This window comes from Marmota marmota, unplaced genomic scaffold (genome assembly GCF_001458135.2).
Source record: "Marmota marmota marmota unplaced genomic scaffold, marMar, whole genome shotgun sequence".
NCBI classification, from domain to species: Eukaryota; Metazoa; Chordata; class Mammalia; order Rodentia; family Sciuridae; genus Marmota; species Marmota marmota.
This window is the reverse complement of record NW_026000240.1, coordinates 22,195,761-22,210,986: the sequence shown is the minus strand read 5'-3', so window position 1 is coordinate 22,210,986 and position 15,226 is coordinate 22,195,761. Positions and strand designations below refer to the sequence as shown.

At 34.0% G+C, this 15,226-nt stretch overlaps 1 protein-coding gene across 1 annotated transcript in view; it reads right to left on the bottom strand.

The window, feature by feature from the left end:
- Positions 1 to 15,226, bottom strand: part of Xrn1 (5'-3' exoribonuclease 1) — a 113,160-nt gene that overhangs the window by 21,512 nt on the left and 76,422 nt on the right. Inside the window, exons 30-36 of the mRNA XM_048794506.1 lie at positions 13,056 to 13,125; positions 11,149 to 11,356; positions 8,891 to 8,986; positions 5,827 to 5,935; positions 2,335 to 2,396; positions 547 to 657; positions 271 to 393 (exon numbers count right to left, since the gene is read on the bottom strand). Of these exons, the coding sequence (XP_048650463.1) occupies positions 271 to 393; positions 547 to 657; positions 2,335 to 2,396; positions 5,827 to 5,935; positions 8,891 to 8,986; positions 11,149 to 11,356; positions 13,056 to 13,125 (779 nt within the window). The remainder of the gene's footprint in view (positions 1 to 270; positions 394 to 546; positions 658 to 2,334; positions 2,397 to 5,826; positions 5,936 to 8,890; positions 8,987 to 11,148; positions 11,357 to 13,055; positions 13,126 to 15,226) is intronic.

The following is a 15,226-nucleotide window of genomic DNA, read 5'->3' as shown; positions in this document are numbered from 1 at the left end:
CCAGGTATAGAAACAATATTTATTGTTCTGCTTAATCTTAGCCTAGCCACTTAGAAGCAATGTTTGAAAATGAGGAGCTTTTTTCTAACAGGAAAAAAGAGAAGGATGGCTAAATTGTCCAAGGCAGCCTGTTTTTCCTCACAGGATACTAATACAGATGCACTACAGCAACCTACATGAGGGAAAAGTATTTGAAGAGCCACATGGGGTATGTATACATGGCCAGTAGTAGAGAAATTACCATAGTACAAAAAACTATAGCATACAAACCATAGCAAATGATTGTGGTGACAAATGCTCTTCATTTGAAGGTTCTCCATGATGGGATGACTGTGCTTCGTTTTCTTTGGAGATATTCAATGACGCCAAAAAGTTCTCAATTCCAGAGTTAAGCTAAGAAGAACAAATATATGTGGATGAAGATGAAAGTAGAAGGAGACAGCAAAAGCTATCAGTTTTATGCTCAAAACTGGTAATTAAAATTTCACTCAATCATCTTTCCAGGTGTTAAACTTTGGGAAGAGAAACTAAATAAATATCTTTTACCTTATCAATAGCATTTGGATAACCAGTCATAACCTTTTGCTTTCCTGAGACTTCTGGACTTTCATTTCTTTTCAATAGCTTAATATTACATTTGGTAGGCCCTCCAAAAGTCTATAAAAAAGTAAGAATGAACTTTCTGTGCAAATAAATTTTATTTGCTACTTATTAATATTCATTTAGAATGGCTACAAATTTTTATGTGCTGCTTTCCTTTTCATATCATAAGGAAAAAAGGGGCCTGTAAACTTGGATGGGAAAAAAATGATTTCTCTTCATTAATATCTAAATGAGATTTAGCATTTCTTTCAATCATGAACATAGGCCATAAACCACTTATATGGATGGCATGTTTGCATCCTCCTCAAATTGCTATGTTGAAACTCTAACTCCCAATGAGTATTAGGATGTGGGGCCTTCAGGAGGTTAGGTTTAGATGAGGTCATAAGTGTAGAGCCCCCATAAAGAGATTAGTGTTTCTTATAAGATGACAAAGAGAACAGAGCTCTTTCTTTCTACCATATTAGAATTTAAGAAGAGGGATTATTTGCAAGCCAGGAAAAAAGCCCTCACCAGATCCTAATTGTATTTCAAAATTGCAGGTTTTTCTTTCAAACCTTTTAAGCATTAAAAACATCATTCTGCCAATGCTTTCATCTTGGACTTCCCAGCCTCCAGAACTATGAGGAAAACAAATGTTTGTTTTTTTTAAGCCACCAAGTCTACGGTTATTTTTGTTACAGCAATCCAAGAAAACTATGATAGCAGTGTTTTTAACTGTATTTTAGAATAGTGATTTTCATTCAAATCTTGTGTTTTATTTTAACATTAAAATATTATTCAGAGAATAATAATGGTTTTACCAAAAGTCCATAGGCTTCACTATCGTACAAAATTTTTTTCAGTATTTTTTAATAGAAGGATATCACAGCAAAAGAGTTTTGAAATAAAAAGACATTAAAAGTCAGAAAAGTAAACTATTTACTGGTATCTACATGTTAATGGATTCTAGTTACTGAAAATATGATACTTGTCAAACTTTCTAGGATATTTTTTATAAATTTAATAGATTACCAGCTTATAAAAGTTTTTTGTTTTTGCTTTTTGTGGTGCTGGGTATCAGACCCAAAGTCCTGAATATGCTAAGGAAGTATTCTACAACTGACCTACATCCCCAGGCTGAGATCAAGTTTTTGAAAATATGTATTAAAATATAATGTGCACGCAGAGTGTAAATATCATATACATACATGTCAAATTCTTTGATTATAAAATGTATACATGCTTTTTATCAAATGCCAGGGAATATATAACATAAAACAAATGATCTCAGTTTCCCCCACACCAATCTAATTCCACAAAATTTATACCCTGCTAAGTTTGATATGTTGTTCCTTCCATATAGTATCAATGCATACACAAATATATATTTCCACATGTTTTATACATATACATATAGATCTATGTATGTATAATAGATTATATAGATTGAGAGAGCCTATAAATGATCAATATTTTTAATCTTCATTTTTAAAATGAAGAAATTAAGGTTGTGAGGTAAAAACTCCTCAAGGCCACCCAACTACTACATGGAAAGATCAGGATTTCAGGTTCCCTAGTTCCAAATTCTGCATTCCAACTGTTCAACCTTCCATTCAAGTGACCATCAACCTATATTTCAACAATCTTCCTGCCATACACCCTGTAGATTTGGTTGAAAAAGTCACAAAATTTAGGCAGATGCCAAAGAGTTACCAACTGCATAAAGAAATTTGACTTTAGGAAGCTTACCTGTTTATTGGATGTTTTTTGTGACCTACACTCAGTTTTAGGACTCTTACACTCTTCTTTAACTAGAGACAAGAAAACAGAAATTTTGGTAAATGAAAGAGCTCACTGAACAACAATTACATTTACCAAACGTTTACCATAGCAAGGAACTGTTAATAATTCAGAGAATTTACTTTAAATTCAGAGAAATTAAGACTGATTTAAAGGATTTTATAATCTAGGGAAGGATAGAAGAGATATTTGCAGGGAAAAGGAAAGTGGAATCTGAATTAAACCTTGAAGGATGGTAGATTTCCAAAGGGAGCATAGGAATCTAAGTATTCCAGGCAGAAGGAATAGTGGAAGAAGAGCAAAAAGCAAGGAGTGCGTTACAGAACTGTAAACAAACCAGTTCCACTGGTAGGTAAGGAGTATAACAGAGCTGAATGGAACTAAAAGCAGCAGGTTAGAGCCATATCTGCAATTAAAATTGGTAGGGTAAGCAATCAGAAAAGTTTTGAGGAGGTAGTAATGTGATCAGAATTGTGTTTTAGTAAGATTAAAATTAGCCTATTAGCTAGACAGAAGAAGAATAAGAGACAAATAAGCTATTTTAATATTCCTGTTAAGGGAAAGTTGGAGAGGCGATAGGAAAATTAAAATTTGACAGACTATATGATTTAACAAACAAAAGTATGTAAAGATGAAGGAGATGAGGACAAGAGGCAAGAAAAGCATAATTTGTAATCAATACATACTATTCTATAATTTTGGATATACTGGATTATATAGATGTACTGTAACATATTTATACCACTTTCTTATCACTGGCTGTTTATAAAGCCAATCTGGGGAGGGGCAAAGACGGGTGGGGAGAAAAGAGAAAATAAGAAGGGAAGGAAGGGAAATAAGGAGGAAAGAGAGATGGAGGAAAGAAGCAGGGAGAGGGAAAGGGGGAGGACAAGAGATGACAGGAGGGAAAGGAGAGTGAGAGAGACAAGAAGGGCAATGCCTTGGCTAAGTACTGAAGTCATGACCCACCAAATACAGAGAACTCCTCAGCACAGATTGGGAGGCTTACTGGTTCCAGATATTAAGGAATGTTAAATAAAACTTATAGAAGGCCATTTTTTTTGGGCCAAGATCCTGTACTAGACCCTAAAAGGTCAGACTAAAAATCAAAATGGAATCAATTCCACTAAAAGTGAAACCAAAGTTGAGTTGTTAACTTGCCTTCTGAGAACTCAGGAGAAAGAACAACTAAATTTTCCCAATAGGCCAGTTTCAACAGGCATGAGAACAAAGTTCCTTGATGTTAGCCAGTTATTTTTCCATTGTTCTGTCTCCATGTCTACTACATAAGGAAAGTATCTTAAAATGATCAGTCCACTTTTTAGTCTTTGTTTGTACTTTCTTTAGCCTTTTCCCATCTATAAAACCAACTTCTTCTGCTCAGGCCATGGGAACACTTACTGTAAGCAATGAGGTGCTGCTCAATTCTACAGTGGCAAACAAAGCCAATTAAGACATTTACTTATTTATTTACTTGATTGATTGCAGTACTGGGACTGAAACTAGGGGTACTCTTACCAGTGAGCTACACCCCCAAGTCCTTTCTTAAAATGTAATTTTGAGAAATGGTATTATTACTAAGTCCATGTCCAGATGAATTGTATCAAACATTTAAAGTAACACTAATACTTCTCAAACTCTTCCAAAAAAATACATGAGGAGGGCTCATTTCTCAACTCATTGTATGAGCTCAGTACTACCGTGATAACAAAATCAAAGCCATCCCAAGAAAACAAAATTACAGACAACATCATTTATAAATATGCATGTAAAAAAGAACTTTAAAAAACTACCAAATCAAATCCTGCAGCACATAAAAAGGATTTACACTGTGGCTTAGTTGGATTTATCTCAAGAATGCAAAGTTTGTTAAACATATGAAATATAATCAGTGGAACACACCATATAAGCTGAATAAAGAACAGATCATCTCAGTAGATACAGAATAGCACTTGAGGGCTGAGGGGTTTAAGCATAGCGGTTAGCACGCACATGTGAGACCCTGTGTTCGATTCTCATTACTATAAAGAAAAGAAAAAAATAATAATAAAGAAAAGAAAGAAAGGAAGGCAGGCAAAACCAACCAACCAACCAACCAACAAAAAACCCAAAACAACAACAAAAATGTGTTTGAGGGGCCTAGGATATAACTCAGTAGTAGAGTGCTTGCTTAGCAAGCATGAAGTTGTGGGTTTAGTCCCCAGCACTGCAAAATAAATAAACAGACAAATAACCCAATTAAAAAATTAACTAAGCATTTGAACAGATCTCTAAAAAAGATATGATAGTTAATAATAAGCACATGAATATCTGCTCAACGTTATTAGTCATTAATGAATTGTAAATGAGAATCCAAGGAGATCCTACTTCACATCTACCAGGATGGTTATCATCAAACAAATGGACAATAACAAGTGTTGTGATCAGGCTGGATGCTTACATATGGAAGGCAGATGTAAATGGTATAGACACTTTGGTATAGCAACTTTGGAAAAAAGTTTGGTAGTACCACAGAAAGTTAAGCACAGAGTTACCATATGACTCAATACTAGAAGTAGAAGAATTAGAAGTAATTCTCTCAAGAGAATTACAAATATATGTTCTCAAAAAAAATGGTACACATATATTCATCATATCTCCAAATGTGGCAACAGATGAATGGAAAAATAAGTGGTATTCACACAGTGGAATATTATTTGGTCATAAAAGGAATGAAGTACTTACAGATACAGGCTATAACATGAAAGGACCTTAAAGGTCATGTTTTCTATTTTTTTTTGGGGGGGGTACTAGGGTCTGAATCCAGGGGTATTTAACCACTGAGATACATTCCCATTCCCATCCTTTTTTATTTTATTTTTTACTTTGAGACAGAGTTTTGCTAAGTTGCTTAGGGCCTCCCTAAGTTGAGGAGGTTGATCTCAAATCTGCAATTCTCCTGCCTAAGCCTCCTGAGTAGCTGGGATTACAGGTGTGTGCCACCACACTCAGCTTCTGCTTTTATTTATATGAAACATACAGAATATGTAAATCCACACTAAGTAAATTAGAGGTTGTTAGGGCCTAGAAGAGTATTATTATTAGTGAGTATGATGTTTCTTTTTGGGGTGATGAAAATGTTTTAAATTTAGATAGTGGTATTGATTGCACTACTTTATAAAAACATAAAAAACAAAATAACACAAAACACTGATTGTATACTTTAAAGGATGAATTTGTTTTATGGTATGGGAAGTATACTTCGAAGCTGTTTTTTTTTTTTTTTTTAAAAAAGAAAGCAGGTGAGGCTGGGGTTGTAGTTCAGTGGTAGAGCACTTGCCTAGCATATGTGAGGCACTGGGTTTGATCCTCAGCACCACATAAAAATGAATAAGTATACAATTTGATGTTAAAAAAAGAAACAGATAATATACAAGTAAACCTTTCTAATTTAAAACTTACATTTTCTGTGAGGGTCATGTTTCCTTTGTTGGTATTTAATACTGTTGTCATTAAAGCCAGATTTATGCTGTTGAGTTACTTGACTTATTTCTTGAGGTAGAACTGCACCCTGCAAGTTAAAATGCTTAAGAATAAGTTAAATAAATCTTAATACTATAACTATTACTTTTCCTCAACTTTTAATTAATAATTACTTTATTATTTTAATAAAAATTACATAGTTCCTTAGGAAAAAAGTAAGATAGAAAAGCAAACAGAATTTAAAAAACTATCCAAAATTCACCACCAGCAATAAAAATAATTTACATAATGCTCATCACTGCAAACATTTCTCCAGGCATCAGTATGACAGCAAGACAAATAGAAAACAATCCTTTTATGAAAGTGCTATTTTCTTTTTTTTTTTCAAAAGTCATATTTTAATAGAATTAAACCAAATTTTGTTTTAAGTTAAACACAGAAACTAAAGAAATATTAAACTTTAGGTAAATGTTTCTTTACAACAGAAATAGCAGCCTTTCTAGATGTGCTTTGAGATAATCCTACCTCTGGGGGAGGTGGGAGCAGGGAGTGAGCAGGAGAAGAAATAGCTCTGGACAAGAGCAAGGTAGTACAAAAGGACCTGTGTTTGGGGCCTCCCTAAATTGCTGAGGCTGGCCTTGAACTTGTGATCCTCCTGTCTCAGCCTACCAAATTGCTGGGATTATAAACTGGTGTCACTGCACTGGGCTCTTGCTAATTGTCTTAAGTACTGTAATATCTTCCTATTATTTGACAATATCAATATTAATAAAAATCAGATACTGGGGGAAGGAACATGAAAGGGAATGCAAATTAACTAATATCTTCAATTTAAAATACATTTGAAGCCAAGATGTAAGATTAACAATTCTTAGCAAAGAGGTAAGAGTCAAATTCATTGGTCAAGCAATAAGGCAAAAAGGGGAAAAAACTGTTGCTGAATTTAGAGGAACAGTTCCTAGTGAAAGGTTGGAAGAGCACAAGTTAAAAAAAATTTTGAATAGAGCCAGGCATGGAGGCTCACACCTATAATCCCAATGATTTGAGAGGTTGAGGCAAAAGGTTTGCAAGTTTGAGGCCAGCCTCAGTAACTTAGTAGGACCCTCAGCAAGTTAGTGAAACCCTGTCTGGAAATCTTAAAATAAAAAGGGCTGGGGATGGAGCTCAGTGGTATAGCACCCCTGGATTCAATCTCCAGTACCAAAAAACCAAAAACCAAAGTAGTTGCATAGATGGATATAGACTACAAGGCTCTCAGGGTAATATTTCCATCCACTCATCCATTCACTCATTCATTTTAAGAGAAAAGTCTTGCTGTGTTTCTCAGACTGGCCATGAATTCTTTCCTGGCCTAGGACAGTCTCCTGACTTAAGTAACTGATAGCAGATGGGACCACAGGTATGAACCACAAAATGCACCTTGCTAACATTTCCTTTTAGAACAAAACTTCTTCAAAGAACTGCCGTCTCTAATTGCTGCCTCCACTTTTTCTTCCCCTTTCCCTGTTTTTTTTTTTTTTTAAGTCGTCCCCCCCACCCCCGCCCCACCTCAATACTGTGGATTGAACCCAGGGGTGCTCTACCACTGAGTTACATCCTCAGCCCTTTTTGTTCTTTTATTTTGAGATAGAGTCTTGCTAAGTTGGCTTTAAACTGATGATCTTGCCTCAGCCTCTCCAGGTGCTGGGATTACAGGTGTGTACTACTGGTGTTCTCCCCTTCTCTCTTAAACACACTCCAGTTTTTTAGTCTCATCGTATTACTGAAACTGCTCCTCAAGGTTCCCAATGAACTTCAGGTGCTAAACTCTATGGTCAATTCTCAGTTTTCACTTTAAAAAAAAAAATTTCAGTATTAGGGATTAAACCCAGGGGGAGTTCACCATTGAGTTACATTCCCAGTGCTTTTTATTTTGAGACAGGATCTCACTAAGTTGTTGAGGCTGGCTTCAAACTTGTGATCCTCCTGCTTCAGCCTCCTGAGTTGCTGGGATTAAAGGGCTATGCCACTGTGCCTTGCTTTCATGTCTGTGCACATGCACATGTTTAAGATAGAACCCTGGGCCTCCAGATGTCAGGTAAATGCTCTACCTCTGAGCAAAATCCCCTGATTCCACCCTCACTTTTTATGCCTGTTTTACCATCACATTTGCAATTTTGTCCTCTCTAGCACAGATAATGCCACAAGACACTGAAACAGATGAGGTGCTTATGGTGCAGGCTAGTGGATTATAGACAGAACAATTTTTTTTGACCTACACTGAGAAGTTAGGTTAGTAACTAGCAAAAAATTTAGCAGGAATTAACTCTTTGCCCTCTTCATTTCTTTGAGACTATTCTTTTAGCAGCATTTCTTTGCTCTTTTGTTGCTGTGCTGGGGAGTGAACTTAGGGCCTTATGAATGTTGGTAAGCTCTCTGAGCTATACAACCTCAGCCCTCTTTCATCTTCTTATTTTTATAAAGGAATATAAATTTGCTCATTCATATTTAACAAATCAACTTCTAGTGTAAGATTATACATTCAAGTGGAAAAAAATAAGTTATTGCCATTAAAATCTTTGTTGAATTTAAAATATAGCTACTGTTGATTTTTCAAGTAGCTTTTAAAAAAATCCAAAACTGCTGGGTGTGGTGGCACATGCCTGTAATTCCAGTGACTTCTGAGGCTGATATAGGAGGATCATGAGTTCAAAGTGAACCTCAGCAAAAGTGAGGTGGTAAGCAACTCAGTGAGACTCTGTCTCTAAATAAACTACAAAATAGGGCTCAGAATGTGGCTCAGTGGTCGGTCGAGTGCCCTGAGTTCAATCCCTGGTACCAAAAATAAATAAATAAATAAATAAATTCCAAAACTGACTTAAAAGAAAAATGTACTCTCACTCACCAGTCCTAAAATGTCATGTCTAAAAATAATTACCAAAATTCATAATCAAAACTGTCTTTTTTCTATTTTAGGAGAAATTTTTAATTATTGCAAAGCTGAAAGAAAAATTAAAAAAAATCTTTTTAAAAATGAATTGTTCATCAAATAAAGAATACTAACCTTCTCTTGTATAGTTGGCTGGAACTGCTGAATTTTTCCAGATTCCTGTAAGGATTGCCAAATGTTGCAAAATTCATCATCATCTTTAATAGGTGCCTAGTGAAGCACAAACAATTTCTTAAGAAAATTAGACAAGACAAAAGTTCATACGAAATTATTTATTTATTAAAATTATTTAGTTGGAGGTTGGATATTTATTTTCATTATTTGAAATCCCTGAATTTTTGTTTTTTCTAGAGCTTAGCTCAGTAATTATGAAAGCATTCTACTAGAATGAAACTAGTCTTTTTAAATATGCAAATGTTTTGAACGGGTTTACTTAAAAAATAAAACATAAGAAAGACTATAAAAGATTATACTCGGGTACAATCAGTGATGTGATTTAAACCACACTTTTTAAATAAAAAAAGAAAACTAAGTCAAATTAAATTTCCATTTAATTTGTGTAAACTGTGAAAAACTGCTCTATTTGTGTAATATGAGTTAAATTGTATTCTGTTGTTATATATAACAAATTAGAATAAATAAAATTAAAAAAATTTAAAAAAAGATTATATTTGTGCTGGGGTTGTAGCACAGTAGTAGAGAGCTTGCCTAGCATGTGTGGGGCATTGGGTTCTATCTTTAGCACCACATAAAAATAAATAAAATAAAGGTCCATCAACAACTAAAAAACAAAGATTATACTCAATATCTCACCAACAGCTTTTTTCCCTTCTAACAAATTAGTATATAATCTCATTTATACAAACATCTAAAGATTTTGTTTTAAAAATTTCTACTTTACATAAAGTAATCTCGGTAAATTTAGAAACTATCTATTAATTTATAAATTAGAAATAAATTTATAATTTGATTATTTATGATTATAATTCATAAATTATTAATTTATAATTAATTTAATTAAATTGATTTAATGCAGTTTAAGATTCTGAAAAAACTTGCTCCAAAATTTAATAGCAGTTACCTATGCTCCTTGAAAGATTTTTGCTTGTGTTTCCTTTGTTACTATCTAATTATATGTTTTCCAACTAGTCTACAATATATATGTATTATTTGGTTTAAAAAAATGTGTTTAAGCCTAAAAATTGGGGCCATTAATTAAATACAGTTCAATGTTTCAGAAAAGATAACTCAGTTTTTGTGTCCAGAAAGATTAAGAAAATCATCCATGGGCTGGGGTCGTGACTCATGGTTGGAGCACTTGCCTAGCATGGATGAGGCACTGGGTTTGATCCTAAGCACCACATTTAAAAAAACAAAAAAACAAAAACCAAAAACACAAAGTTATTAAAAAGAAAAGAAAATCATCCATGGATTACATGGTGGGAACTTAAAAACTGCTTTTGACAAATGTGACTTCCCTTTGAACTTTTCAATTTCTATCATTCATAGAAGATAGCATAGGACATTTAGATTATAAGAAAAAATTTAAATAATTTAAAAAGTAAACATAAAAAACATATTCTTAAGTTCATTCTTTCAATTAATCTAGTTTTATTTTTTATATGTTTTTAAATTGTAGATGGAAACAATACCTCTATTTTATTTATTTTTATATGATGTTAAGGATTGAACCCAGTGCTTCACACGTGCTAGGCAAGTGTTCTACCAATGAGCTATGATCCTTGCCCTAATGTATTTTATTTTTAATAAAACTAATTTAATAGCAGCAGAATGAATTCTTTTCTTTTTTTTTTTAATATTTTTTTTTTTTTAAAGAGAGACAGAGGGAGAGAATTTTAATATTTATTTTTTAGTTTTTTGGCGGACACAACATCTTTGTTTGTATGTGGTGCTGAGGATCGAACCCGGGCCGCACGCATGCCAGGCGAGCGCGCTACCGCTTGAGCCACATCCCCAGCCCATGAATTCTTTTCTTCTTCCTTCTTTTCTTTCTTTCTTCTTTTTTTTTTTTTTGGTGGTATAAGGATTAAACCCAGGGACCTTCTGCTTCCTAAGCAAAACCTCTACCACTAAGCTACATCTCCAGCCCTTAAAAATTTTATGTTTTGAGACAGTCTCAATAAATTGCCCAGGCTGGCCTTGAACTTGTGATCATCCTGACAGTCTTTGGATGAGCTGAGTAACAGCATTCTTCATTAGCCTACTATTTTAAAACAACTTTGAAATTGATTTGAACTACACTTTTTAAATAAAAAAGGAAAACTAAGTCAAATTAAATTTCCATTTAGAAAGTCTGCCATGATTTGTGATTTTTGTAAAGAAGATGGAGAGAAGTTAAAACACTGACTTACTTGAGTAGGAACAAAAAGTGACTGAGGAGAATGGTTGAGGCCTCCTAAATGTGAGGCAGAAACTGATAAATTTGGGCTATAGTGATTCACAGCTGGCTGTGGTTTCACAATGGCTGTCAACTTCTGATTTCCTGTTTCAGAGCGACTCCCATGAGAAAGGTTTACCAAGGCACTTGTTGGTAGTCGATAACCTCTACCAGGTGAGCACCTAAAAGTAAAATGGTTTATCAGGATCAAAAGGAAACAATACTAAATATGCTAGGGAGAAGAATCAAATAATTTGGGGGTAGACAATCAATCATAAGAAGTAATAAACTGGATTATAGGCATGCACCGTCATGCCTGGCTCATTTTTACATTTTTAAAAAGATTTTGAGATAGTGTCTTGCTAGGTTGCTGAGGCTGGCCTTGAACTTGTGAATTTCCTGCCTCAGCTTTTTGTCACTGGGATTACAGGTGTGTGCCACCACACCAAGCAAAAGTATATAGTTCTTTTATAAGAAACTTTTTTAACTGCAAGGTTGCTATAAAATACCAATTTTAATGAGAACTACACTTAGCAAAGATTCCATATTATGAAAATCAGTATTCTGCAGGCAGTTAATCTTTTACATAGCCCTCTATCAGTCAAGCAATCCACTGCACTTAACTAGGAGAGGGAAAAAAGACACTGGGAGGAAAAACCTAAAAACAGACTAAAACTATTTTCAAAGGTTACTTGGCTAAAGTTACTAGTAATCAAACATTTTTATGAAAAATAAAATCAAATAAGGATCCAGATTCTGTTGCTGCATTTGAAGAGTATAGGCAGAAAGGTCTTTGGGCAGCAAGCATATTCAGGTTTCTTTTTCTTTTTTTGTGGTACTGGGGATCAACTGCAGGGCCAAGAGCATGCTGGGTTAGCACTCTACCACTGAGTTACATACCCAGACAATATCTGAGTTTTAACATGATAATAATAGCATCTTGAAGGGAACCATTTAGAACAAAGATTGAAGATTGTGAGTTTATGTCAGGCAGTTAAATAAGAATAATTAAAAATTTTTAATTACCCAAAACAGAAGAGAAGAGGAAACTGAGCTAGATTCACTTTAGTCTTCTAGTTGATTTTAGAAGAGCAAAAGGAAAACTGTACAGGATTTTATTTTATCCTTATAATAACCTAGTGAAAGAGGATGCTGATGGTCAGATGTTTTTAACTAACCTACCCAAGGTTAGTTTAAGTGAAAGAGCTTAGACTTTCTAATACACCATGGTGCCTTTATACCATCATGATCTTTCCCATAAACTTTAAACTTTGAGTTAGAATGCTCTCAAAATGAATTCAAGTCTTACTTAAGTTAAATCAAAAACAATTCAAACCTAGTTCATTAAACCTGCTACCTTCCTGTTCTATTGCTCTTTTCCTTCCTAGTCAGGTTTCTCAAGTGTTACCTTCATTTCCTGTCTCCACTCCACTTGCTATTCACACCTCAAACCACTCCAGTCAGGTCCACCACTCTACTGAAATATTTACAAGTCACTGAATTCAAGGGATATTTCTACTCCTCAAGTTACTTAACCATAAATATCCTTTGTTATATATGCTCTCTTTTTTTTTGTCTTTCTAAGCACTCTTCACTGTTCCTTCTTCTGCCAATTAACTACTATTTATTTTTCCTTCCACTCTCTTATTACATTTTAATTAAATAATTAATACTGTAATTAGTTGCTTCATTATCTCAATAAAATTCAAACTCTATGAGGGCAGAAAGCATGTCTGCCTTATTCACCATGATATACTGTGTAGTAAGTGTGGTATCCTACATAAACTATGAACTAAACTGTGGACATACAAACAAATAATGTAAAACCCGAGGCCACGTGGACATAGTCACAAAATAAAATCATTATTTGGAAATACAAACCTTATTGTTAAGCCTCCAGGAAATTCTTCATCAAATAATACTTCAAATAGTACATCAGCTTCTCTATTAGCTGTTGAAGGAGAGAGAGAGACTAAAATCATATAATGAAAAATCATTGATAAGTTTTAGAGTGCTCAGAAGCTATTTTTGAAATCCATATAAAATATTCTGGATGTGAAGAATGACATGTAACAATATAGTGCTTGAGAAGACCACTATACCCCAATTCCCAGCTAAGTAACCACTATCTTCAATTTGACAGTTATGATTGTTATATATATATATTTTTTTTCTTTTTTTTCAGTGTTGGGTATCGAAACCAAGGTCTTGGGCTGCTAGGCAAGTGTTCTAACATTGAGCTAAAAGGCATTTCTTCATACTTTTACTACACGTGTACACATGTTAATGATATGTAGTGTACTGTTTTCTAAGTTTTGAAACATTATATACATGTTATCATAGACAATATATTCTTTTGTCATTGTATCTGTGAGATTCATTCATGTTATACTGTGCGTCTAGAAAACAGAATAAACGCAAAGACACATGAATGAATCTCACAGATAGCAATGCTATTATAAACACTGCTATCACGAACATTGTATAAATCTGTCCTTTAACCATATCCTTCCCTAGGTTAGAAGTGAAATTGCTAGTTGTAAAGAATGCACTTATTTATTTATTGGATATTGGGGATTGAATGCAAGGGTTTTGTACCATTGAGCTAGGTACCTAGTCCTCTTCCTTCTTCTTCTTTTTTTTTTTAAATTTTGAGGCTCCTGCCAAGGCTGACCTCAAACTTATGATCAGCCTCAGCCTCCTGAACTGCTAGGATTACAGTGGGCACCACTGTACCTGGTTACATTTTTTTTTTAAAACAGCTTTACTGAGGTATAAGTAACATGGGATAAATTGCCCATATTTAAAGAATACAATTTAATGAGTTTTAACATAAGGCATTAACTATGAAGCCATCATATATAACCATTCCTGAACTTTAGATTGGGCAACGGGGAGGATGGGGAAGAATTATGAGGCAGGAGTGATGGTGAAATGAGATGGACATCATTATCCTAGGTACATGTATGATGCATGAATGGTGCATCTCTACACTGTGTACAACCAGAGAATTGAAATTTTCTGCTACATTTGTGTACAATGAACTGAAATGCATTCTGCTGTCATGTACAACTAAGTAGAACAAATAAAAAATAATAAATTGGAAAAAAAATCACTTCCCAAAGTTTCCTGTGTCCTTTTGTAATCCCCACCCTCCTTCCCTGGGAAACCACTAAAAGTCTGCTGTCACAATAGGTTAGTTTGTTAGTTTGTATTTCTAAAATTTTATATAAATAAAATCATAGAATTTTTGTCTAGCTTCTTTCAGCATAATTATTTTGAGTGTCATTCTCATTGCATGTATTAGTAGTTTTTTCTTTTTTATTGTTTGAGAAATATCTCATTGTACAGGTATCTAACAATTTATTTAACCACTCACCTGTTGATGCACATTTAGATTATTTCCAGTTTTTTGGTCATTATATACAAAGCTGCTTCAAAGATTCATGAATGAGACCTTGTTTTTGTTTAAGCCTTCATTTCCTTGGGTAAGCCTCTAGGGATGGAACAGCTGTGGAACAGCTGGGTTTTACAGTAGATGCATGTTTAATAGCTTTTTTAAAAACCTACTTTCCAAAGTGGCCGTATCTTTTATATCCCCACTGGCAATGTAGGAGAGTTGCAGTTACTCCACAATACTGCTAACAGTTTTGTTTTGTTTTTACTGCTAATATTTAACATTAAATATTTTAATATTTAAAATTTAATTTGTTATATGAGACAGTAGAATGCATTACAATAAAAAATTTTTTTTTTTTTGTACTGAGGTTTGGGGATTAAATCCAGGGCCTTGTGCATGGTAGGCAAGTACTCTACCAGTAAGCTCCATCCTCAACTCTTCTTATGGATTTAATTTTTATTTCTTAATGACGAATGGTTTTGAGCATCTTTTCATGTTTCTGCCACATATCTTCTGTGGTAAAATATCTGTTCAGCTATTCTTTTTTTAAATTTTGAATTGTTTATTACTCAGTTGTAAAAATTACATATTCTAAACACAAGTATTTTGTTGGATTTACAGTTTGCTAATATTTTCTTTGTATGTGGCTTGT